This window comes from Merops nubicus, unplaced genomic scaffold, assembly GCF_000691845.1.
Source record: "Merops nubicus isolate BGI_N331 unplaced genomic scaffold, ASM69184v1 Scaffold52378, whole genome shotgun sequence".
NCBI lineage: Eukaryota > Metazoa > Chordata > Aves > Coraciiformes > Meropidae > Merops > Merops nubicus.
This window is the reverse complement of record NW_008626019.1, coordinates 4,064-31,977: the sequence shown is the minus strand read 5'-3', so window position 1 is coordinate 31,977 and position 27,914 is coordinate 4,064. Positions and strand designations below refer to the sequence as shown.

The 27,914-nt window shown below is 36.2% G+C and overlaps 1 protein-coding gene across 1 annotated transcript; it reads left to right on the top strand.

Annotated features, from left to right (window-relative positions):
- On the top strand, positions 1-27,914 carry LOC103778266 (intersectin-1-like; the record flags this gene model as incomplete). The annotated part of the gene is made up of 12 exons (XM_008945842.1): positions 1-156; positions 2,451-2,544; positions 4,169-4,269; positions 4,869-4,932; positions 6,952-7,089; positions 8,029-8,144; positions 11,613-11,875; positions 12,684-12,833; positions 13,014-13,154; positions 18,040-18,127; positions 18,299-18,438; positions 27,790-27,914. Coding segments are annotated over exons 1-12 (1,568 nt in total), but the record flags the coding sequence as incomplete, so codon positions are not given.

Here is a 27,914-nt window from a genome sequence, read left to right as displayed (position 1 = left end):
TAGCTGACATGAACAATGATGGGAGGATGGATCAGTTGGAGTTTTCAATAGCTATGAAACTTATCAAGTTAAAACTACAAGGTTATCAACTCCCATCTACACTGCCTCCTGTCATGAAGCAACCACCTATTGCTCTTCCTGGTGCACCAGGATTTGGTAAGATCTTTTGTTTTCCTCCTCGTTAGCTTGTATCGTAGTAACCTAGGCTGAACTTGATTGTCATTTTGCAGTTTCTGAAAAAAAACTTCTAGGAAAAAGTACTTCTAAAAGTACGTGGACTCAAAACCAGATATTGCCACGTGCATGCATGTGGTCCGAAAACAATCTCAGTGAGCATTCGGCACCCAACTATACTGAATAATGTAGGTTGAGGTCCTGTTTGCTTCCTGTCTTATACTGCTCTTAGTATGTTCCAAAAAGAAGTGTTTGCAGGGAAAAAAGATGGATCAGGTAGCAGGTCTAGTGCATTCCAAAGTGATGGAGCTTTTATTTAAACTGTTGTCATTAGGGGATCTCCAGCTTTGGCAAGATCAGCTGTGTTTTTCTTGACTTTTAAAAAGTCATGATAGTAATGCACCCCTGTGCTTTTATTTTATGAACAGTTCTGCACTGATATTAATCAGAACATTCCTCTGTTGGTTCGGTTCTCCTAGTCAAGTACTGTCAAGGTCACCATCATTTTAAGGAAAAGAAGAGGGAAAATAGGATGGTGAGAGGAAAATAACTAAATGAAGCTGAACCTTATGTTTGACGCCTTTATGTTCTGCTGTATTCTGTAGTGAGAGGTTCTTTACCTTTGTTTTAGTTGTTGCTGTGACTCAGGTGGATTGGTGGCTGGGAATCCCTGCTGTCCTTGAGAGAACAGCAGATTTGATAAACTGTGTGCAAACTTATGGTTTGATCAGTTGTTGCTTCTGCAAGTTTTAGAAACAGCTTTATTTTTGACTGTAGGAAATCAGTGAAACTGAACAGAGTAAATAATGGCTTAAATGAGATAAGGCATAAAAAAGTCAAACCCTCAAGAAAACCAGCAAAATCTGTGATTTTCTTTTTTTCTTATTCACTGTGGACTTGATCTCAGTTGTTTGCACACACTCTTATTCTTCCCATTGACATGACTGGCCCTCCTTAACCTCCCTGTTATCCATGCAACTGTGCTTACACCTAAAATAACTCATTACTGTGCTTTACCCTATTAGCTTTGCACTGTTTCATCTTGACAATGGGCTGCAAGCAGTTATCCTGAAGCTTGCTCTTTTCAGCTGCGGCTCAGTGTGGGCTTTGGGTTCATTACTCACTGGAAGTTGACAGTGGTGCACTTCATTTAGTTCAAGGCAAACAATTCTTTTCTTCAGCAAATGCTAATAGAGTTTTTTGGTCAGTGTTGCATCCAGCGTGATCTTATATGCATACATTATGAAGTGGTATGTTGTTCCCTCTGCATTGTTTCATGTTCCCCCACCATGCTAATGGTGCAGCGGACTGTGAGAGTTCTTTCAAAGGGGGTGTGGAAGTTTCCATTTCAATTTCCTCTTTAATTCTGCATTTACTGCTGGGTTGCAGGGTGCAGTTAAATTGTTGTATCATATTAGGAGTCTCTAAATTAGAAAAAAAAAAACATCTCCTTTTCTTGCCCATAGGTATTGGGGGCATTGCCAGCATGCCATCTCTTACAACTGTTGCCCCAGTGCCAATGGCATCTATTCCAGTAGTAGGAATGTCTCCACCATTAGTATCTTCTGTTCCTGCAGCCGCAGTCCCTCCCCTGGCTAATGGAGCTCCTGCTGTTATACAGCCTCTGCCTGCTTTTGCTCATCCTGGTATGCTATGTACTGAGACTGTTTACTCTCTTGCTATTAACAAATTATTTTGCCATTTTCTTTGGATCCAGAGAACAGTAGACATGGAATTAGCCGTTCTAACTTACTTTAAAGAATGACCTCGGGTAGGGACTTTACTTTGGTTTAGCCCAATGAAATTGCTTAGCAAACTAATAGAAAAATTAAAAGAAGAAACGTGAATGTACCATACTGTCACAGTCATGCTGGGCAAAGTATTAACCCTATTACAACAACAGTGTGATAAATCTAGCTTGCCAGTGAACTGTTGCCTAGATATTGGTCCTCTCCTCTCTCTTTATAACTATGAGAGTACTGCTATTTGTTGGGATTACTTTAAAATACCAGACTTTGTAGGATTTCTAACATTAATCACAATGCAATTTGATATCAACAGGGCTTGCATAAAATGCAAAAGTAAAAAGACGTGAGGGAAGCACCTATGTATTTTTGCCTAATTTATTAGACACTGTTATCTTAATATTTTTAAAAATGATACCCTCAGAAAAACCATAATGCTTCTATTTAATGTTAGGAACTAAATTAATGGCATTGAAATTCTACAGTTAAAAATACTAATACTAATGAATACCTGTATTCTCTTATTTACAGCCACATTGCCAAAGAGTTCTTCCTTTAGTAGATCTGGTCCAGGATCACAGTTAAATGCAAAACTACAAAAGGCACAGTCGTTTGATGTGGCTAGGTAAGTTGGTAGGGAATAAGTTTATGTGTGTGTCTGGTTCCCCAGAACCAGAAAAACAGAACAAATAGAAAAACAGCTTCTCTGCCGAGCGGTGACCTGGCCTGTGTCTTCAAGTTTTATTTTGGACAAAACAGATAGCAAGGTAATTGATTTGCAGAATTTATGGAAAGTGGAGGGAGAAGACCTAAGTCCATTAAATTGAATGATAAAGTTGAAGTAATTTTTTTTTTTTTCCCTAGCTGAGAATTATTTTGAACTTTCAGAAGGGGAAAATTAGAAATTCCATTTCCAATGCTTTTGTCACTATTTCTGCCAAGTCACCAGTAGTGAACTCTTGTCATGCATGGTTTTTGGCATACATGTCAACTGTTTCAGCCTCCAGCATTTTTTCTTCCAAAACTACTTCTTGAGTGTCCATGAAGGAGAGCTTCCTTACTTAATGCATAGGAACCTTACTTCACAGACAAAGGTACATATATTTCTAAGACAAAAGTAGATTTAATGTGCAGAAACTCCAAATTTAGCAAAACTGGCAAGAAAGGAAATTGCATGGCTAAAATTTAAATAGCTTTATTATTTTAAGATTTTTTTAAAAAGTTTAATTTTTTTATTTAAGATGCAACTTGGTTTTGCTTTGCTTCTGTGAAAAATTTTCATGACAGCATAATAGTTTGGAAATAAAAAATAGAAATAGAGGTATTAGCTGTTTTGGGTCTTGTCATGTAAGAATCAAATATGAAGTCAATTAGTAGCATATTTATACAATCCTCAGCTCAGCTTTGGAAGATCTTACTATGCTTATCTGCTCAGTGGACTAGGAAGGAGGAATTTGTTGGGTTTTGTTCCATTTTTTAACTGTGATTTAGTATGCTCTTAAAAATGCTTATGTAATCTGGCTGGTGTACTTTTTTCCCCACCCCACCCCCCTTAACAAAAAAGGGCAAAATTTGAATATGCTTAAAGACAGAAAAATTGTGCTCATCGTTTTTCAGTGTGAAGCCTTGTCAGCCTTCAAGCATGGGAAATTATAGCAATAATTTATAAGCAATACACAAATAACCACTCAATCTCTTACATGAGTGAATTGGAACTGTGTTTATTACGTATGTCAGTTGAGTTCCATGATGAAAAACTTCAGTTGCTTTCAAATATAGCTTCTTCACACTTTTTTTTTTTTTTTTTCTATTTTCAGCATATTTTACTTTTTTTTCTTTCTTTAATCAGCTTATAAATTATTTGGCTAAGACTACCAGTTAAAGACAGGGTAAAATGAGATATTGCTTCTGTGGACTGGTAAGGCATTTCCTGTTATATGTTTAGATAAAAGCTTTTAGCTCCTCTAAATTGTTTAGGCTACTTAATTCTCTGCTAGTAAAGGAAAAAGCAAAAGTTAGGCCTGTCTCTCAACTTTACCAAAAACCATCTAAGACAGTGAATTATGATAAATGTTTTCAAACGGAATTCAAACTTTTTGTCGTTTCAGGAATAGAAGAGAATATTTTTGAAAAGAAAAATTTCAGACATAAAACTTGATCTCTGCACTTCATCCTGTTGCACCTGTTAACTTCATCTGATTAAATTTAAAATTATTTCTCCCCCCTCCTTACCCTTTTTCTAATTCTAGTGTGCCGCCTGTGGCAGAGTGGGCAGTACCTCAGTCATCAAGGCTGAAGTATAGGCAGCTGTTCAATAGCCATGATAAAACAATGAGTGGACACTTAACAGGTATTGAAGCAGTATTTTGTCTCCTTTATTTTGAACTGTAAAAGGTCAATTATAATAGCATTTAGTTTAGATAATAAGGGACTCTCTTTTCTCTCTGTTGCAACTGTCAATATTTTTCTGCTCAAATCTCCCAGCTGCTTAATGATCTTGTTTAGAAGCAAACATTCACTATAGCTTGGATCTTTTTATCACTTTCTTTATTTTCTGCAAAGTAAGTTGGCACTGGGAAATGATTCTTGGAAAGGGTGGCAATGAGTTATGTGAAAACTTGTACAGCCACATGCAGTGCCTCCACTGACGAGAGTGCCTTTTGTTTCAGACAGAAACTAGAATGACAGAAACTAGAATGATATACTGGCTTAGAGTTCTTTGCCTTCTGTAGCTGCCTTTTTTTTTTTTTTTTAAATCTGGTTGTTGTGGAGAAGGGAAAGGTTATGTATTTTTTAGTTTTTTTCCTTTGGGAGGGAGCCTGGTTCATGCTGATAACATCTTTTCAATGTTACCTATTTAGAACTAAGCTCTGTTTGTGCACTAGCTACTTGGTAATGCAAGAAAATGCGAAAGTTGCTTATCTGTTAATCCTTGTTTCACTTTGTCAGGTCCACAAGCAAGAACTATTCTTATGCAGTCAAGTTTACCCCAGGCTCAGCTGGCTACAATATGGTAAAAATAAATCCCTCAGTTTCCGTCACACTGTAAAGTGTACTTAAGACTCTATACTGTATACTGTGTGGTTTTTATCCCTTTTTGATCTCCCTCCACTGATAAATCATTATATGTTGTTCTTTTTAATGTATAACTTTATAAAATGAATCCTGCACTGCTATCCTGAAATCGATTTTACTTCACGAAAGAAAAAAGAGTCTCTTTTATGCTATGTACATAGATGTTCCATGAATTTGTTTTCAATTACAGGGTTTTTAGGCAGACCAGGTGTTTAGCTTCCTATGTCTTCCACATCCCTGGCCATGAAACACATACATTTGTACAGGTAGTAAAAAGGCAGCTTAATCCAGAACCATACATTCTTTGGGGATTATTTGCCTTTTGTGTGAGTTTCTAAGGGCTTATTTCCAAGGGGCTAGAGTTACATACGTTTATAATAATGGATTTTTAAAAGATTTGTTTCAGCTTCTCTGTTTCCTTTCAACTTCTTGTTTGTGGCAGTTTATGATGTTCTTATTGCCACATGGAAAGTTATTTCTATGTATTCTGTAACTTGTATACTTTATAAGTCTTTGCTTGAAAACCCTTGACCATCTGACTTCTGCACGAGGATGTCAACTATGTTGTAGGTCTAATATGATGTTTCAGTTGCACTTGCTTTCTTTGCTAAGCATTGATGTTTTTATTCTATCTTAAAAAGCACTCCTCCCTTCTCTGTTTCCTAACAAAGCTACTTTAAGGCAAAAAAAAAAAAAACCAAAAAAAAACAACCCAGTCATCCAGCAGATGATTAACCAGAAAATACTCTCTTGTTGCCAGCATTTAAGTAGGTTGTGTGGGCAGGGGAATGACGTCAGTGTACTCCAGGAGTTCTAAACATAACTCTTTTAATCTCTGACATTCGAAATTACCAAGTCTATTGAGATAAGGAGTCGATTTTGCAGCTTTTGTTGTCCTAGGTATTGCTCCCTTTCCTGATACTTACTCCCTGGCAGTGGAACTGCTGCTGCTGTTCTCTCAGGCGAGATTTGTCACTTTGTTGGGATCGGATTCGGTAACTCCTAGACACACAAAATGAAGTGCTGATACACAGCCTGTCAGCTTTCTTGTTATTTCCCTAACAAAGATATGGACCCAGACTTTTAGGGTAGCTGATCAATTATATCTTTGTATGCTAGATTTTCCTTCTACTGGCTTCTTCTTGTGCCCCAGCCTGAAGAGTTTAATAACACAAGCATGGATCAAATGAGGCTATAATTGTCTTCCAAATTATGATCCCATAAACACAGTCCTGTACCTTGAGGCATCAGAAGAATGTATCAGTTGCTTACCTTTGTTTTTCACAGTAGCATGGGAGATTTTTCTGTGTGATTAGAAGGTAGCATGCTAGAGGAACAAAGCTGATATTTAGGCTGTTAAATTTTGTCCAATACCACCTTAACATGAGTAAAACTGTTTTGTGCATCTGTTGGAGAACTGTTTTTAGGCCACCCAGAGGTGTTACTCCATAGTTTTAAATATGTACAGAATGCTAAAATGTTTCTGTGCTTGTCAGGACTAGAATGTTAATGACTTTGATTTTAATGCAAATATGTGCTCTGGAATGTGAGATAGGAGCCTCCAGAAGAAGACGGAAGATCAAACCCAAAAGTTTTACCAAACATCTGAGTTGATTCTTTTCTAAATGATATTGTATAGTGGATGTTCACAAGGTGTTCAAGAAAACTCCGTTGGTTGACATTAGTTATATAGTGGATGGTACAGGCAGCACTCAAAGAGCAAGTTCAGTAAAAGCCATGGCTGTAAGGTTAGTTTCAAGGCACATGTGCATGAGAAGTGTGGCAAATAGTGAATCATTTGGTTTTTGCTTTCTACTTGTTTTGAAGAAACATTGCAGTGTGAAAAAAAATAATGAAAAATGAAATAATTTGGAACTCAATATGTTTAAACTGTGCTTTTTAACAATGATTTTTAAGATTTAAGCATTTACTTACTTTTTACCCTCCTTTTAAAAAGGAATCTTTCCGATATTGATCAAGATGGAAAACTTACAGCTGAAGAGTTTATTCTGGCTATGCACTTAATTGATGTAGCTATGTCTGGTCAGCCACTGCCACCTGTACTGCCTCCAGAGTATATTCCACCTTCATTTAGGTAACTGGTAATAATTCTGGGTTCTTGCTCTTAATTTTTTATTTCATTTGGGAAAGATGGCCTGTGAGTGTAACGTGCAAGATATTGCAAAGTAACCTTTCTTTTTGTAATGTATCTATGTCACAGAATGCCTTCTCCTTAGGACATGGTTGTCTAGCTTTTTGGTTTCATTACGAGCACTTGGTGCTGGAAGTAGCAAGAACTCCTTGTAAGAATACAGTTTTGGTTAAAGTTTTATGCTAGCAAAGCTTCCAAAACTTGTTCAGTCTGGCTATATATATTTAAAGTGTTCAACCTTTCACCTCTGCAGAGCAAGTGGGATGTACTAGAATTCAAAGTGTGCTATGAATTTACACTGTAGCAAATTCAGACATCTTTTGTTACAGTTGTATCTGAATCCTAGTGGTGAGTTGTTACTTCTGTTTCTCTATTTAACTTGTTCCTGGAGAAACGGTTGGGAAGACAGTAACAGCAATGAAAAGAGATGTTTACATAGAACTATAGCTTCATGTTACTTTATGTGTCCTGAGGATTACAGGTTTTTTTGTTTATTCCATGTGCAGTCTATTTGTAGCTTTACTATAGTGAGGTCTTCCTCTGTCTTTGCAACTTTTTTTATATTTTAAGTTGGCATTTCCCCAGCCTCAGGCTGGTTAGAAGTAAGATATTTTGGGGACAGCAGTGAACACATCTGTAAGCTGCATGGTGCTGTGCACTGTGAACAAGGTTTCTCAGGCCACCTGTGTGTGCTGTTAGGACTCTGGAGGATACTCTTACCTTATTGGCAACGGTTAAGTAAAATCCTCAGTAGCACCGAAGGAACATTAAATATCATTAAACATCACATTGTTGCATTTAATTTATGATTTCATATTTAAATAATAAATTGGGCAGGCGGAGTTTCTTCTAAGCAACTTGGAATTATTGTTTTATTGACAGAAGAGTGCGCTCTGGTAGCGGCGTATCTGCTGCAAGTTCAGGATCTGTAGACCAAAGGTTACCAGAAGAACCAGCATTAGAAGAAGAACAGCAGCAACTGGAAAAGAAATTACCAGGTAAGCAAGCAAAAACAGAGATGTATCGTGTGCTGTTACCAAAGAGGTGTTATCATGAGGTTATATGCTGTGGAGTTATAAAGGCTTATTAAGAAATGTTTTCTTTCCAGATCAGTTTGTGAAATGTCAGAAGCATAACCAAGACATTGTTTGGTCCAGCTAATTTCTGACTGTTGCATGATCCTTTTTGCGAGTGACAGTGGGGATATGAACAACATTCAGACTACTTATGCAATCTCAACAGAAGCAGCACTTTACAGCCCTGTTATAGGACTGCAATGAAAACTTTTTACGACCTCCATCTTCTCACTTATGTGGAGCATAGTTTGGCCTATGTAGTCTTTAAAAAGATCACAATATACATATAGAGGCCTGTCTCATTGCAGTCTGTGCAACAATATGTTTATTCATACAAGATTTAGCAGCTCTGCTTTTGGGCAGAAAGGAAGAAAGGGGAAAAAACGAAATGGATAGAAAGCTCCCTAGGTGCTAAATGGCTAACTGTTAGGAAATTTCTTAACACTTCTGATCCTCTCCTCGCTCTTCTTTGTACTTCCTGTATTTTTATTTTATGCTAAGATGACCAGAATGTCACACAGTTGAAGAGGTAGCAACATGACAGATTATACAGTGCTGTAATAATGCTTTTCTGTTTTATTCTAAATTACTTTTTAGTTTTTTAGTTGATTCCTAACACTGTATTGCCTCTTTGATCACAGCTTAGGTCTGAGTTGATGTTTTGGAAGTCTTTCCACAGTAATGCCAACATCCTTCCACAAATCTATTAATCATTTTAGAGCTCATGAACTGTGTGTTTTTAGTTAGGATTATTTTTATTCCCTAGACACTACTCTGTATTCATTCACATTTTAATTTCCTCTGCGTCGTCATTGCCAGATCACTCAGTTTGGTGAGGTGCTTCTAAACTTATTCACAGTCAGGTTTTTATTTTAATACCATGACTGTCTGGCATCATCTCCAGAAGCTGTCTTGCTACTTTTCAATCTCTTCCAGATCATTGTTGCACACTGAACAGCACAGTTGCTAGCAGAGATCTTTGAAGGAGGCTACTGAGAATCTTTCTGTCATTGTGAAAGTTGGTAATTTATTTCACCCCTCAATTCTAACCTTTCAACTGTCTGTTAGTTCCCAAGGACCTTCTGTCTCCTTCCATGCCAGGTTAGTTCAGGGGATCTGCATGTGAGCAATTCAGACACAACTCTTGTCTTTGGTTTTTATTTTATAATTAACTGCTGGTGGCAATCTGCTGGTTAATTTCTGGCAATAGGAGCATGAAGGTAGATAGCAGGGACTTGATGAAGCATACCTCACTGAGGTCTCACAATGAAATGTTTGGTCTCAGGTGAGATATAACTCTCCTGTATTGGCTCTTTGAGGCCAAAGCCTTGTGTCGTTGGAATCAGAGGATTTGGGTATGCAGTTTGTAGTGTCAGGAAGGTCGACCGCTGCCTTGGCTTAGTTTCTTTATTAGATTTTGAAATCACACGAGTGTTCTTCTGTTGACCTGATCTTCTTTTTTCAACTTACTTATTGACATAGTTGGATCTATTAGACTTGAGAGGCAGCTCTTGCCTGCATTCATTCTTCCATGTTATTACGTTTAGTCATGTATACTAACTCTCTGTCTGTGGTAGCCTTCACTACTTTGCCCAGCATGGGAGTAGACTGACTTGTCTGTAGCTTTCAGGATCATTATACTGTCGTTTCTTAAAGACTGGTATTGCACTTGTCATCTTCTAGTCTTACAGCATGGATGTTGATTAAAGGGTGGATTGCACAGCACAGCTAGTAGTTCATGAATTTTGTATTTGAACTGTGAATTAACATTGTCTGGGTTTGGCAACTTGTTACTCTTAATTTTTTTTGGTTTTATTTTTGTTGTAAAACCATTTCTGCTTTCAGTTAAAGAGGAACTAGAGTGTATAAGCCTTTTACTGTATTTGATGTATAGATTTTCCGTTGTATGGTCAGCTTATAGTAGTGAATGTCATCTTGCTTCTTCAGTGGCTTTGCTAAATCTGGCTAGGTGTTTTTTTCTTTTTTCTTTTGAGATATTTGAGAGACTTTTTATTGTTGGCTTCTATAACCTTTTAGAAACTTTGCCTTAAGCATGGTTACACAAGCCAGTAGCTATTTACTTAATTTGCTAGTAGTTGTTCTCTTCTATTTTTGTATTTTGGATATGCTTTGGTTTGTTTTTCTGGTAGCTACCTTGAGTTGGCAGAGTAACCATACTATCTTGTTGGGCAGCCATCTTAGTGGTAGGTGTTTTCTGAGCCTTGAAGAGGGTATCTGAATGTCCACGCTACTTGCAAGTGTTTTGACCTTCCACCTATTTTAACTGATTTTCTTGACATAATTTTTTTCCTTCTTTTTGTTTGTTTTCCTAAATCAGCAGGAGTTATAATCATGTTCTTTGTCTATCAGTCTGTAGCTTAATATGCTCTGAACTCAGTGGCTAATTTTTAAAAAAAATTGACAAACATCAAGGTGGCAAAATTTTTTCAAGCTTTATGAAAGTTGTTGATTGGTGATAGGAAAGGGGTCCAAACTTAGAAGAAGACAAAAATTTAACTGATTCAGAAGATGCTGAGCCAGTATATCTCACTGTTAGTGCATGCACACTTTGAAGTAAATATGTGCTATCTCTTGACTTCGATGCCAAAAATGTACATATTGGTCATGCAGGAGGAGAAATGTAGGCTATGGGGTATGAGAATGGGACATGCAGGGTATGAAAAGAAACAGAAGGTGAAGTTGAAATAATAATTTGGAGGAACTGTGAGGGAGGGGCCCAGGAATGTGGAACAGGGGAAGGATTCTTCTTTCTTGCAGAAGAGTGTCAGGGAATTCATGGTGGAACTGAGGTCTTTTAGGACAGTAAGTGATGAGGATGCCAGTCTGCAGGAATCCAGTTTTCCTGAGTTCAGCTGCTCAAGAACTTAAGAAAGGCATTTCTTTTCCTGACAGTAACGAATAATCTTAGGAGAATAGAAAGTTTAAATACATTCTGATCATTTGCATAATGGCTTTTGGATAGTGTAATCAGCAGAATTCTTTGCCTTGAAGTTAGTTCTTGTCCTGCTACTATTATCAAAGGTACAGAGGAATTCCAGATCCTGCGTCCTTACAGAGGATTGACTGGTGAATGATTTGCCTAAATTATACCCACTTGTTGGGCTTTGTGGAGAAACCTGGAAACCTGAGGAATGGGAACTAAATATTCGTACTTTGGTTTACTAATGGTGTGGGTTTAAGAGGATCTACAATATAAACACTACTGATAAAACCTGGAACCTGTAGAGCTGTATTGTCAGTAGTTGAGAGCTGCATCTAGTACTCTTGGAAGGTTATTTCATTTTGATTCGGCATATATGGGTTTTATTTTTTTTTTAAGTCAGTAGCAGAATTTAATTCTCCTTTGCCCCATGTTTCCACACATGAAAGTTACGTTCGAAGACAAAAAACGGGAGAACTTTGAACGTGGCAATCTAGAGCTTGAGAAGCGGCGTCAGGCTCTGCTGGAGCAGCAGCGCAAAGAGCAGGAGCGCCTGGCGCAGCTGGAGCGGGCAGAGCAGGAGAGGAAGGAGCGGGAGCGGCAGGAGCAGGAGCGTAAGAGACAGCTGGAGCTGGAGAAACAGCTGGAGAAACAGCGGGAATTGGAACGGCAGAGAGAAGAGGAAAGAAGGAAAGAAATAGAAAGAAGAGAGGTAACCAACGGGCTAAGAGGAAAGTGCTTGTGTCACCGGCAGCTGTGTTTGATGAGAACGAAATGTAATGTGTACACTGAATAATTTGCTGTCGTTTTTAGTAAGCGAGCATTTAAAGAATGGACTTAGATTTCTGGGGTTTCGAAGGTAAGGAGAGAGTCAGCTATCTATTTTTCATGTGAAATGAATGGCTGAGACATTTAGATCTAGGACAGCATGTGCCTAACCTATGACTTACAAAAAAGAAAAAGTTGTTTTTATATAAAGAGATGTTTGAATGAATGGAGAAAAACTTGTGGGCGTTGGCGTCATGCATTATTTTCCTGTGAAGAGTTAATTTATTCAAGAAAACACATTCTGATTAACTTTAAAAAGCTGTGATTTTCCCACATTGCCAAATAATGATGCATTCAGTGCAGGAGCATTTGACTATTCTTTGCAAAGCTGCAGAATGTGTAATGTGGAAGGTTGTAAAGAGATTTGATGCTATCCTGGAGAGTTCTTCAAGTCTTAATATGAAGCAACTTGTTTCCAATCAGAAAATTGGATCTTGGGAAACTGATTAAAGTGGAGTGATGTGCTGTCTAGTCACCTATCTGCTATACAGTGAAGCCCTTCTTCACCAGTGCTTTCAAGCGGACATTTTAAATTGAGCGATTTGTGTGCTTCAGTAGAGGTGCATATTTAGCCCACAGTTTAGCAGTGTGTTTGTAGTAATGCAATTGCACATTAAATATGAATATCAGCAATGTGGAGTAGTTTCTCAGAATAGATCTTTGATATCTTTATTTTTCTTCTAATGCTACAGGCTGCAAAACGGGAGCTTGAGAGGCAACGACAGCTTGAGTGGGAGCGTAATCGTCGGCAGGAGCTACTAAATCAAAGAAACAGAGAGCAAGAAGACATAGTTGTTCTGAAGGCAAAGAAGAAGACCTTAGAATTCGAGCTGGAAGCTCTAGTAAGTGATCACTTTGCAGATAAAACACACAAGCCACAGTAGTGACTGTGATATGACCACGTTTATTTTTTATAATTTCAACTTTTAAGTATGAAATAAAAGTACTTTTCAGATCCTGACTTGCATGACAAACCATTCTGGTAAAAAGAGAATTATTTTTCTTTTTTTTTTTTTCTGAAGAATGATAAAAAAAATCAGTTGGAGGGAAAGCTTCAAGATATCAGATGTCGACTGTCTACCCAAAGGCAAGAAATTGAAAGTACAAATAAGTCTAGAGAACTGAGAATTGCAGAAATCACCCATTTGCAACAGCAGCTACAGGTAAGAAAGCGTTCTCTGATTGATTGTGTTCTTAGCCTTGCAGTTGACCTCCTCAGCTCCATCAATATCCTAAGCAAACTTGCCACAATATGTGATGTGTTGTTCTGTGTACATAAGGACCCGCTGTAGATAATTTGTCGTTCTTTTAGATGAATGTTCTTCAGACTTGTCTAGGATTTGCTTTCTGTGCTTGAAGGTGTGTCTGTGATTATCATTTTATCCTCATGGAGTCCTTTTGTGTGAAGCAGTAAATTGTTTGGCTGAAGATATTAAAAGATTTGGGGGGATGATGAGAAAGAAATTTTACAGCATTTGTTTTTGTTGTCAGTGGCTTCTGTTTGTGTGATGGAAGAATGAATTAACTTCAGAGAAGTGGCCTGTTGATTATACTTTTTTAAAAAAATTAATTATAAAATAATGAGCTTTAAAAACTGAAGTTACCAGTTAAACCAGCTAGTTCTTGGTCTAGCCCTGGCACTTGTTTTTCCTACTTTTCTATCTAAAATTCTCTGTCAAATGGAAGATGGAATTGAGTAGGTGTCAGCTTTTGCTGACAGAATATTCTTTGCAATTTGTAAAGGTTTCTAGATAAATTGTAGCGTTTAATTATTCTATTTATTTATTTTCCTCTATATTAGATATTTTATATTGCTTAAAGTCAATTCTTGGCCAGTAATGGTGCTCTCAGTGCTTTTCTACCACTACAGTGAGAAGCTTACACTTACTTACACTTACATTCTGAGACCTTTTGTGTAAAACAATTTTAAAAACCTAATCCCACCATTCCATTTCAACTTTCTAAGCATTATTAATATAGTACATTCACTGGAACAAAACCAGAACCTGAAAGTTCAGATTTTTTTTGTTTTACATATGAGCACTTCTTTTGCTTTCACCTTTTTTAAAACATCTCACATTTCTATTGAAGTTTGATGTACACCATTACACATTTCAGAAGACATCTTTCTTTTGGCAGCAGCTGGGCATAAAGAGTGTAGTTTAGGGATCATATTCTTGCACAGTGTTTGTGTCCACTTGATGCAAACAACGGCAAACGAGGAATGCTGCTGAGGGACACCTGTGACATAAACAATCGCCATCGTTAGGCTTGAAACCACTCTTCTTTAATGAAATGCTCCTGCATTGACAACTGAAAATTAAGTCAAACAGCATTGAATCAAGCATAGGAAATTGTTGCACCTAGCAGTGCTGGCTCAAAGAGGCAAAAAACTGACTATGCTTGATGCATGAAAAAGCTCCCATTTACCTGAGTAAGTTAAAGACTACTGATCTTGTGTGTGCAACCAATCTCCATATAAAAGCAACAACCACCTGAATTTCCCTCTAATCCATTTATTTCAAAAGCTTCCCGTAGAAATTATCTAAGGTACTGTATCTCACTGTAGAAGCTAAGCATCTACATGGCCATTGAGAGATAAGTGCTATTTCAACAAATTAAATGGAACTCGTATCCTACTTTCATATGTCATTTCTAATACCTTGGTGTTTTTTGTTCAGTTAGTCTCTTTAGTCAGAAAAGATAAAATCTCTCTTTGTTTTTGTCATAATATAAATAATTAAGAAGGAAAAAAGTGATGTTACAGTAAAAAACATATACACTATATACGTATGTATTATAACATAAATAAAAGTCATTTATATTATAGTAAAGACCAATGTGCTGCAGTTGGGAAACAATTCCATTATAAGAGATATCATTAAAAAATGTGAGAAAAAAACATATGATCAAGGACCTGGAATGAGCTTCCACAGCTGGGTATAATAAATGGAAGGTGCTGAGGGAGGTTAAAAACATGAAACCAACACTATTGGGAAACAAGTAATGAGAAAGGTAATCAATCTACAAATAGATATAGTTAAGTGGTTTGTTAAAAAGTATGAGATAAACAAGAGGGCAGTATTCTCTGCAGACTCATTAACAATTTTTTACATTTTTCATCATATTCTTGGCTTGTCGTAGATGTGCTTTTTCCTTAGCTACAACTTTTGTACATTGGTTTTAGCTACATCACCATGAAAGGAAAAGCTAAGTAGGGCAGAGGGATTCTTCACCTTTCTAACGTTTAGTTTGTGCTACTTGTTACCAGTTGCCGTGATTCAAAAGCAGATGGCTTTTTTTTAATTTTTTGTTTTCAATGTTTTCACCCCATTCTGAAATTTTATTGAAACATCTGGCGAGGAACAATGAATTTTGCACATTTTTCTACGTTTTACTCTTGTTTTGGAAAGACAACTATATTTGTAGTGATTTTTAACCATCTCTGATCATTGTAATTAGAACTAGATGGCATGTATACAACAGCTCAGTTATGCCTATTCACTTTCTAAATTGCTTCGTTCACAATAACTGTAAGAGCACTTCTGTAATGTAAAGTCATACTTGCTGTTCTTGGAGGTTGTTTTGTTGGTTTTGTCAGTTTCAGACTTTTTTTTTTTTTTTAGGTTGGCAGCAATAGCTGTGGCTTTGTGGTATTGTCTTCTCCCAGGTGATCATCGACCTTGACTACTAATATTTTAGCTATCGTTGTTTGAGGGGTTTATCACAATCCCAGAAAGAATTGTTACTACTTAGTAGAAAAGGCCATATTTTATCTGGGGAGAACCTAGAAGAAGGATAGCTTTTACGTGTAAAAAAAAAAAAAAAGTTTCCCAAATATCCTGTGAATTTTACTGTCTAATTGGTAGAGAAGAGACTAAAGCATTAAGTGACATTTTTAAAAAGAGATTTTGATCCCCTAAGCTCTTCAATAGATGAAAAAGTCAATATTGCCAGTTATCTTTGTAGGATGATATATCTTAGCTTGAAAATATTTTCATTTAATACATCTGACACTTGCTATGGAAAGGTGAGTTAATTCAAAGGTGTAATTATTCTTCAACCTATTAATTAGTTTCATGATGGAGTTTAATCAAACTTGTGGAAGAAACTGTATAATTAATTAGTCCTGGGTGATGAAAATTTGTGCTAGTTACAGAAATCTGTGGTGTCTGGTAGAGTGGTATTTCTAGGGATATGTGGAAGAATCATCCTGTCTTCCAAACACCTGAACTGTATGTGTTTGAGTCATGTTTATACTATCTGCAGGGCTTCTGTTAGTTAGCTGCAGGGATTATCTGCCTTCTTGATGAACACTTTAGTTCCAAGTAATTTGGCTTTCCTCTGAAGCACTCAAAGAAGGGCATGTGGCAGAGACATAAGATGTATAGCGATGTCTCAGTTTCTCATATGCTCTCTTGCTCAGGGCACAGGATCAGAAGAGAAGTTTCCCCCATTGCATGGACAGGGGCTGTTTTTTGATTGCTGTGTTTGCTGTTAAATATTATATGTTATAATACTGTTTAAATTTTTCATCCCAAACTGTGACATGGGGAATGCAGGTATTTTTGGGTGGCAGGGTATGGTGGAAGGGAAAGTGTGAATGCAAAGGACAGTTTTTTGCACATGGTAATGGTTGTTGGTGGGAAGGACTCAGGCCCCCTCGGGCAGATTATTTGGAAAATGCTGCATTATATGTTGCTGTCTCTCACTTGGTTCTAGGCAGGGAATAATAGTCTCGTGATAGGAACATCTGGCCTTCATGATGTCATTGAAGGGCTGGAAGGAATATATGCTCGTGCTGTTGAACAGTGAGGGACACATCTCACTCCTAATAGTCAAGTGCATAGTTTATCTTAATTTTGATACTTTGTGAATTTATAAAGTCCTTGACTTTACTGTGCTATATAAGTATGTTTTCTGTAACATAAAGAGGTTACAGTAGTCTGCAGTAACCTCAGAATAATAAGATCTGAGCTTCACACTGCGGAGGCCGAATCAAAGACTGCCAAGAGTAAAGTGGGACAGCTACGAAGTCATATCAATACAGTCAACCTTGTGTTCTTGTAAGAAAAACTAAAAACTTTTCATGGCACTCAACTCTGGTATAAAGGGATTAGGTGATGTTTATTCTTAGAATCAAACTGTGTCGTTTGGAATCCTTCAGGGCAAATTGAAATTGTCAGATGGCTGATTCCTCAAAAGCCTGCAATTCAAGACAACTGCTCAAGTAAATTACTCAGTTTGTCTGAAAGATGGGATGCTGACACTCAGGTGGCTTTTATAAAATAAGCTTTTTCACCTCATACTTCTATAATACGTTTTGACAAGTTGAAGTTGGAGGTCAAAGCTTCTGAAAGGTGTATGAAATAGCACTTCATCCTCCAGAAAGAGCAGGGGTTATATATGAGATAGATTATATGTATGAACCACTGAAGGAAGGATTTGTCATCTGCAGGGTCTCCCGTAATATATCAGTGTATAATCTTATGATAGTGTGTTGAAATTGAGAGAGATCTTAATCCTCTTTCAAGAGTGCTATACTGAGAGATCTAGGACTCAAGTGTTCTCATCTAACAGAGTTTGTGTTGCATAGCTTTTGGCCATAATATATTTCTTTCAAGTGACAGTCTTTATTTTCCCTTCTTTAAATAAGCTGTAATGGTTTGTCTTTCTATTCCTAATCAAAGTTAATATGTGTTAAAATGAGAATTAAACTATTAGTAAAGGCTTGTTTTAACATTTCCTGAAGTCTGTCCTTGTCATTTTGCTCTGAATATCAAGTCAAATTACATGCTCCATGAGATTCAGTTCTCAAGTAATATGCTTAAATTTTATATGGCCACTTTTTTGTGTTGGCAGAGAACTAGGTCTCAGTGGTAGCACCACACAGATAGTGCTTGGATAATAGCAATAATATGTAGTTCAGTGAGAGGAAAATGTAAAGAGTCATTTCAGAGGAAATAAACGTGAGAGGTCTTATGGCTAAAGTCATCTCTCACCTCTTTGTCTGTTTTCTTTTCTCTCTCCTCATTGTTCTCTATTCAGGAATCTCAGCAGATGCTTGGAAGGTTGATTCCAGAAAAGCAATTACTTAATGATCAGCTAAAGCAAGTTCAACAGAACAGTTTGCACAGTAAGTATATTTTTGTAATGTCTAAGTTTGTATGGGACACGATGCTGCATTGCACAGTGTAGTCTGTAATTTCTTTTTTGTTTCAAGGTGAATGTTTAAAAACGGTTGCTTTTTATGACCTAAAATTCTCTGAGTAAGTAAATACTTAACTGACGATGTTTTTAAAAACAGGAGATTCTCTTCTTACTATTAAAAGAGCCTTAGAAGCCAAGGAACTAGCACGTCAGCAGCTTCGAGACCAGCTAGATGAAGTAGAAAAAGAAACCAGATCTAAACTTCAGGAAATTGATATTTTCAATAATCAGCTGAAGGTAATCCTGGACTTTTTAACCCTTTCTTCTAAATGTTCAGTTAATTGTTTTCTTACTTGATTATGGAAAAAATATTGAACTAGAATGATTGATTTAGAATCTCAGTTTTGAGCATGTTCTCAAATCTATCTTGGGGTGGAGTGGGTGTTTATTTGGTTGGGTTTTGTTTGTTGTTTGGGGCTTTTTTTAAGAAAATACTACTTAGCATCCAAAGTCAGAGTTTGAATCAACTTATTATGTGGCATGTAAAAATAAATTTGAGCTCTGATTATGGATCTTTGATTGCAAATATGAAATCACCAGTTTCTGCCCTTCTTGCATCAAAGAAGTGCAAGACTGTAGCAGACCAGCAGATATGCTGGAATAAGTACTTGAGATTGAAATCTTTAATAAAGAGACTTGATTTTCTACTGACATACAGAGTTTTTAATCTGCTGTTCGTAAGCTCATACCTGTTCCTGAATGTAGTTGTCTTGTTCTTTGTAACTTCATGCTCTATTGATGAGTCTTTTGTTAAAATAGTTTGATTTCTGTTTATTTCTGCACAAGAAAATGATGGAAATTGGAGAAGTCAGTAGAGGAAGTGTTCTTCAGAGAGAAGTTATAAACCAGTCTTTAGTTACACACTTTTAATAGCATTCACTTGTTCATAAAATATTCTGTGTTAAAGTACTTCATCTGCTAATTGAACTATTTCAGCTAATTTCTCCTGAAAGCTGACGAGAAAAATACTCAATTTTCTGCAAGGTGTAATAAATAGTGCTACAAATAGAAGAAAAAGCACTATGATAGGTACATTAAAGTTTCTGTAGTTGTTTTGAAATTAGATCAACTATCATTCCATCATATGCTTTAGGATGAAAGGCTTGTTTGAAGTTAATCAACAAAGAGCTTGTTTTAGTATTAAAGATGTTAATAATTGTAGGAAAAATTAAAAGCTGTAGACCATACCACTACCTGTTTTGATGCCAATTCAAAGATGACTCATAGTCTTAGGCACAGAGGTAGAATGGGAAGAATCTTTGCAGAGTCGTAAGAAACAGAAGGCAAACAAAACATGCACAATTTTAAAAGATAACAGGATGGCTTACGTCACTTAAATTTCTTTACATATGCTTTTTGGACACATCTGAACATATTATTCTTTTGGGGTGATTTTTTTCCTTTTTTTTTTTTTTTTTTTTTTTTAAATGTAGTCTTTTGGAAGTATTTTGCAGATAAATGTGACCAAAGGATATTAATTCTAAAATTAGTGTTAGCAATTGGTTTGATCATAAGTGAGCTAAACAGTTTATACATGGCCAGAGGAGGTGAATAATCTTGGTACTCTGACAGTCAAAACCAAACAAGCAAAAAACCCGAACAAACACAATTTAATATTTTAAATACTGAAAGACTCAACAAATAACAAGCTAATGATAATTAAAAGTGAAGATGCACATTAAACAGGGACATCAATTTATCAGAATGTCTGCCATCTATCCAAGAATACCTTGACTAACTGCAAACTATTTTGCAGTTTACTGGGAAAATTGATTTCTGTATTCAAATCTTGGTATTTAGAGTTACCCCATTAAATGCTGAAAATATTATGTAGACAGTTCTTTGGGAAGACTTCAGCAAGCTTCCTCTGGCCTGAGGATATAGTGTTCTTCATTTCAAAGTCTGTGGAAGCACTGCTTAATAGGAAGACCACTTTCTGATGCGCTGTGCTGGTATTTCTGCCATGCTGCAGCTTTCTTTGCTTTCTTGGAAGAGATGAGTTTATGAAGGACAATTGCACTATTGAAACTGAGAGGTGGGAGCTTAATTCAGAGAGAATTATATCTTCTCCCTTCCACTAGATGTGCAAGATGCATTTTGGGTGGCCTGGATGATTTTATTACTAGATGTAAATACCTACAAATGCAAATATACCTTTTTGTGGACTCAATATGGAATGGCTGTAGTATCCCAGTGCCAGAGGAACTGGTTAGAAGATATGTGTGCAGCAGTGATTTAATGGCTGCTATTCTTCTGAAAAGAGCACTCAGAATGCCTTCTGTATGAGTCTTTATGCACAGAGCTAGTGAAAGTTTTCTTGAAATGTGGTTTTATTAGGATTTGTGTGAAGTGGAAGTTCTGCTCTTAAACTGAGGCAGAACACATCTATCTGGTAGCTAATAATATTTCCAAAACAATGTAGTCTAGAAACTTGCATAATTCTTGGATACTTTACCAAAACAATCAAAAATCTGTGACAACTTTTAAGAACTTCCATTGGAAAGATCACTGTTACATTTGAAATAGATAGAAAATGTCTTATAAAGAAGTGCCAAATTAATAGCTTTCCCAGTTAAAAGAAGAACTTTTTGTTTACTTACTAGTAATTGGGTGCATAAATACAACAGGCTTGTTTGGTGCAACAGTGCCTTGCAATTTGTACAGTTATCAGTCAGCTGCCTAATGCTCACATTTAAATGTAAAACCTTTTCAAATAACGTAAAAAAAATCCCACCACATCTGAGCTTTAAATACAATAAGGCTTTTTATCTTGCAGACTGAGGGAGAATATGTTAAAATGTTTATTTTTAAAAGGTATTTTTACTAAAAAAATAAATTTAAACATCAGTTTTTAATCAAGGCTTTTACTTTGTGCTTCGCTCTACGAACTGGGGGATGCACGTTTCATGGGGTAGCTCTTAGGACAGCAGCACCATAATTAGCACTGTCTTGTGCAGCTTTTGTTCTCTGACAAGTGATGAAGAAGCACCAGTGCTTTCCTTGTCTTCTAGACTACAACTAGCTTCTGGGCAAGAAGCAGAATAATGTCATACTGTTTGCAAACTCACAGGAAAAAGTCCCAACCATATCTGAATGATCTTTAGGTATATATACCAACTTACAGCATTTTATAGTTATTTCCTATAGGGAGAGGGAGTAATACACATCTTTACTTAGTCAAAATGCTAAATTTAATAGAAAATAGAACCAAAATAATAAATATGTAAGCTACAGCTCTCTGAGTACAAGGTATACGTCAAACTACTTTTGATGAAATGCTTAAGAGACAGTGAAGTTGGCGGGAACATTAAATTATAGCTTTTTGTCATCATTGCTGAGATTTATTCTTTATTGGCTATGAATATTGGTTGCATTATCTTCTATGTGAATATATCCTTAGATTTTTCAAAGCTCCCTTTCTGATTCATTCTTTTGGAATGGGTTACACTTGATCTCCTGATAGTGAATACAGAAATATGCCATGATAGTACAAGATAAAATGAACAGTTTCAGCTAGTATCTAGTGTGCCTTTTCATTGATGAGAATGTAAGGTTTAACTAATATTCCAGTATATTTTAACTTATGGGTCAACTTGTTGACACCATAGTAGAACACAGTGGATTGCACTGCATTTGCCTCCATATTATACTTTTTATGTTCTGCAGTAAGTGAGTATTAAAGCAAGTGTTAAATTACCTCACTTTGCATCATGTCTTAATAGCATATATGAGTGACTAAGGAGCTACATGAAATACTTTTTTCCAGCAGATCTTTCATCATCTCTCCAAAACAACTGAATTAAATTTCTTCTGACTAGTTCTTTGGAACTCAAGTACTTTAGTTACTTTTGTTTCAAGTTAATACCTCAAGAGTTGGAAATGTTCACAGAATTTGGTTCCTTTTCAAAAAATTTCTGGAGTATAAAATGTTACTAACAGTTCAAAACAGGTAGTTTCAAGTATCTATAGTGAATATCTTTAGGTATAACCACATGGTTTCAGGAAATTGTTAGTACTTGTTTGGTGGAGAAGTAGGTACCTTAGCCTGCAGGTGGTCAGACACTGTTTTTAAATCAAATTTGAGGCATTTTATTGTTATATCTGGATAATAGTCTTGTGGATTGTGCTGTATTTGGGTATAGAGTAAGGGACTGAGGTGGTAATGAGGTTGAAAGTTGGGCCACTTTTCTGTCCTGATTATGGTTGGAGTCTAACTTCCAAGACTCTTTAAGAATCTTTGCCTAGAAATCTAATAATTAAGATGGATACAGGGATTAGTGAAACGTAACTAAGCACCTGTTTATTTTCTCTACTTCATAAAATATACCTGTAGAATAGAAGGCTTTATATTAGGTTTCCTGTTGGTGTATGTATCATCCACTATAATTTACCTTTACAAATTCTTTCTACATTCAGTGTTAATTTACATTTAAGTTTTACAAAGGTCAGTCATTACACACGATCAAATAAAGCAATAATAATTCTTAATACAGTTCTTTTCTCCAAAGACCAAGTAATCATGTTATATAGCATAAAATAACCAAGTATTTAGTGCTTATCTGTGAGATTGCACAGGAGAAGACAAATAATAGATGAGTGTTGCTGAAAGACGTTCAGTCTTGCTGAGAAGCTCTTCTCAGCACCTGGAAAAAGTGGTGAACAAGAGGAACTAAGTTCTTAAAAATGTTTTACATTTTGTGTCATGTTCCAGTTGTTGTCAGTCCCTGTCTAGTCAGTGTGCACTGGACAAGTCTTGCATTTGAATGCCTGTTTACATTTGAGCATTTCTTTCTTCCAGTCAGTGGCAATGGAAGACGCAATGCTGCAGTGCCTGGCAGTTCTCCTGGGCTGCGTCAACTACTTAGACTCCTTTCTAAAGGTCTCCATGCCAAACTCAGGCAGTACACAACTATCTCAATCTGAGTGATGAACCTCCTCCAGTTATGTGCTTCACTTTACCATAAACAGATGAGTGTGCAGTATTTAACTAAGTTAGTATTTAATAAGAGGTGTTAGCACTAAAACGTAACCAAAGAGAAGAGTTTATAATTTGGCTCTTTATCTAATCCTTACTCCCTAGATGAGGAGTGTGCCTTGAATTGCAACTTGGGCAAGATACTAGCTAGTTAATTTTGTCTTTTGCCTATCTGAAACATCAAAATTTTAAGTTACTTACCTATTTTGGTCATGATGTTCGTAATTTTTTAAAAGAGAACACTTTTATGCTAAGTATTCCTACACTGTAATTTGTCATTGCAGGTATGAGAGAGATGGCAATACATTCCATGTATCAAATCCCCCATAACTATAATATGGGGTGAAAAGCAGAACTGTCTCTGTCAAGGGCAAAACAGGCACTTTGGGAGCTGGGATTTGGGTAGAAGAGTATTGCTGTGGGAAAGCCTCAGTGAGCACAGAACTGTAGGGTTCTTTCCTCTGGGATCAAGTGCTCTGGTTGGTCTCAAGGGGAGAAGGTTAGATGGAAACCTTGTATTGTAATCCCTGAAGTATCCTAAGTTCTGTTGTCTTTCTGTCAAAAGGCAAAATTTGTGCCTTAAACAGCTACATTTCTAATGTTAAGGTTTTCATAGCAACATGACTTGTCTGTATAAAGTGAATATTACTCTGCTGTATGAAACTCATATTTTAATTCATATTCAATATTTTGTGGGTACATGGATGTGGCTATTGTAACATCTAAAAATTATACTTGTTAGTCTGTTTGTGAATTAAGTAGCAGGGTAACAGTTTCTTTCTTCTGTTAAGGCAAGACATGCTTTGTCCTGTACACCAGAAACAAGCAAAGTTTTGTTACATCTTTGGAGTCACAATATAAAGTTTGTAAATGTACAGCTTTTAAGTTGCTTGTGTCTGTAAAAGATGAGTGTAGGACTGTGCTGCATATTCAGCTGGCAAATGTTTCATTCTGTAGACTGTTGAAGTGTTACTATAAATTTGTTCAACTGATGTCCTATAGCACTGTGGGAGATGCCGATTCTTTCTCCCACATCCTCCAGCTGGTAATTGGCAAAGCAACAGAGCATCTCTCTGTTGCATGAGATAGTGATCAAATCTTTATTTCCTCCTAGCTAATGCAAAGAAGGATAGATACAGATAGATGGATATAATTTTTTTAATCTCCAAAAATATTCCATTCAGTTCTAGGATTATCAACTAGGTTAGACTTCTTAACTGTTACAGGTATCTCACAGAAAAATGTCTTCACAAAATACTGAACTCCCACATTGGCTTAGGTGGGAGGGAATAATGTGTTAAAATGTCCATGGGAAACTTAAATGTCTCTTGAGATCCTAATTCAGCTGAGCATATAGATAAAATGCCAAACTAAGGAAACAATTTCATTATTTGGACCCGAGCTAGCAGCAGCACTCAACTGTTGTGATGGAGCAGTTAATGATCGTACTATATGTACTCAGTATGAGAGACTCCTTGCTTCACACGGATGTGGAGGCATGGCTGATATCTACAACTTCCCCATTATTCTATTTGATAGTAAAAGTGCCATATATTATACATTTAGTGGTGAGATAAACTCACATGTCTAAACTGTAATTAAAATATAAAGTTTGGGCTAGCCTTTTGGTTGGACATCTAGTGGAAGTAAGTAATGTTTGGTGCACAGATGTCTTGCAAGTAGTAACTTGATTTTATGCATTTGCAAATTCAGGAAGTTTTTCTGAAGGGGAGGAAATACCAATATCCTGAATTAGATGTAGATTCCTTCCAATCCAAACTGATAGATGAACTAAATTATTCTTTCTAGTTTACAATTTTTTTGTTAAAAGGTAAGCTCAACTCAGATACTTCCATCTGAGTTGTCTCACTTAAAGTTTTTGAGATCTGTTGGAGGCTTTTATTTAACTACAGCAGCCCTCATACTCTTCAAGAATTTTAGTTTTCCTCTTTCTTTGCCTACTGATTATTTTTATTTAACTTCTCAAACACCAAAGTTTGAGTCAAACAAGCCTAAATAGATGTTGTCTATATAGCTTAAAATTTTGCAAGTAACAACAGGTTATCTTCAATGTAACCTTATTAGAAATGTGTGACTATCCCAGGTCTATCTGTTCAGTAGCAAGAGAAGTTCTTATTGGCCAGGACTCAGAATCTTGACCTTCTTGGCATACAAGGTTGAGTGACAGAAGGGAACATGAGTGTGAAGGAAAGATAGAGCAAGTAGAACAAAGGATTTCTGAGTGGCAGCCTGCACTGAAGCTGAACTAAATGTAGGAATCAGAAACCTGTGCTTTGGATAACAGTCTCTTTAACTGGAAAAAATGTTTGTAAAAAAGCATAAATTCGAGTCTAGATATTTGATACTTCACAGAAGTAGTATTTTCATCTTCAAGAGTCTTGTAGATGCTGTTTTGTAGATTGCAGAAATCCATAAAAATGCATAATACTGTGGCCAGGTGGAAAACTGCTTTCAACTGTGCCATTTTCTATTCTATGTCCTTTCAGATGAATGCTTGTAAATCACCCCACTGCTGATGTTCTTGTGGTTGTATATTTGTCCTTTGCGCTTGTACATGTTTCTTGATACAAATAAGGGTTCAGGTGATCATTTAGAGATGGTGGGGACTGTGATTCCCCCCTGAGAAGTTAGTTTGAAACAAGGGTCAAATCCTTTATACCTCAATATATTACAAGTGTAACAGCATTAAAGAACCTGTATTAATAACACGCAGTTATTGGAAAAGACTGTTCACTCTAGTTAGCACTCCAGAAATTCATAGTCCAGTCCGAGGCCACCTCTAGCTCCAGGTGCAGCTGGCCAGCTGTGTGTTCACTGCAATCTCTCAGTCCCTTTATTTTCTCATTGTTCTTCATGGGTCAACTACTAAACCCCCACTATGTTTAATATTGCTCATGTACTTCCTTTTTTGCTAGTCCTTTTCCTTAGTCCAAGACTAAGGCTTTGCATAAATGTTTATAACCATGGGTTTAAAAATTTTCCCAAAGGCATTATCCTGCCTGAATAATTCTGGTGATTTTGCAAAAGTAGTTTATTTGGCATTCTATAATATCCATTCTAGATCCTAACTATATACTAAACTTTAATGTGACTATGGAAAATATTGATCTTAAAATATGGTACTGCCCAAATTATCAGCGAGCTTCACAGCTTTAGCAGAGTTTTAATTAAAACTTGTATAAAGGTTAATTATCTCTTTATGGATGTTGAATTCAGTTTTCGTTGAATTTAAAATGCAGGATCATTAATGAAATGAGACTGGGAGCTAGGACACAGGGTTCAGCTTAACTTTTTTTAAACTTCTTCATCCATATATCAGAAGCGGTTTTAATACCTTGCAAAGGTCATGTGCTACTCCTCTTCATAATGTATTTATTTTGACATCTTAAAATCTGGTGTTGCACAGTGTGCAGTTGCTCAGCACTAATGCATCTATTAACAAAATTTAACAAAAATTTTTAGACAGTGCAAGTATAGTCTGTATATAAACAAGTATTAACTTCCCTTTTTCATGAAACTGTAGCTAAGAATTTACTAATAATGTTGTGAAATTAAATTGCTGAAAATTTTATTATGGAAATCTTATTTTAATCACTTCATATTGGTTATCTTTTGGTTTTTTGCTCTTATGCAATATTCTACATTTTGGTCAGTGCATGAGGATAGCTATGCAAAGTCTTTATCTGAATCTGGTGAATTTGTAGATTGTGACTTTCTGAAAAAATATCCAAATACTTTCAAGATTAACTGTTTCAATCCCTGACTGAATTAAGTTAAAGCTTTTAAGGATACAAGAACTAAACAAACCTGCATGATATAAGTCATAACATAGATCAATAGAAGACAGTATTAAGTTACAGATTTAGAAACAATTTGCTGCTACAGACTTTTTTGGCATATTTTGTACTATATTTTCATTAAGACATACCAGATTTTTAAAGTTAACTATTTTATGAAAAAATTTCAATTGTCATAGCTAAAGTTATCCTTTCTTTTCCTGAGGAGTTCAGACATAAAGTTCTAGGTTATGCAAAGACATTCTGGATAAAACTTCTATTTGTGTTAATAGCTGTTAATGCAGAAAACAAATCTGAAAAGATGATGGTTTTATTATTGCTTCCATTCTAGATGTTTCAAGTAGTGTCTTTCCAGTTAATTAGAAGAAAACTGACTTGTGTATGGATGAATATGCTCTGTGCTACTATTCATCTTGAAGACATTGCTTTAATCTCCTGCATATAAAGCAATCCTGAAGATTCTTTAGTAAATCACTATTGATTTCAAAATGAAACTGATTAGCTGAAACAGTTTCTATTTGTAAACTTTTTAGATTCCCATTTAAAAGAGGCTTTCTTGTTTTTAACCCTTTAACATCTCAAGTTAAAGATATGGGTAAAAATAGAAAAACAGCAAGTAGTTTATAGACTTTTGAAATCTACCTTAAATGTCTGCCAGTACGTTTGGCAGTACTGTAAGTTTGGTCAGAGATACTCAACCATTTACAAGTTTTGTTACTTCACAATGAAATACATGGGGCCTCTAGGTATGATTCACATAGTATATGTTTACATATATTTTGCTTTTTTCTCTAGGAGCTGAGAGAAATACATAACAAACAGCAACTACAGAAGCAAAAGAACTTGGAAGCTGAGAGACTGAAACAGAAGGAACAAGAAAGGAAGACAGTAGAACTGGAAAAGCAAAAAGAAGCTCAAAG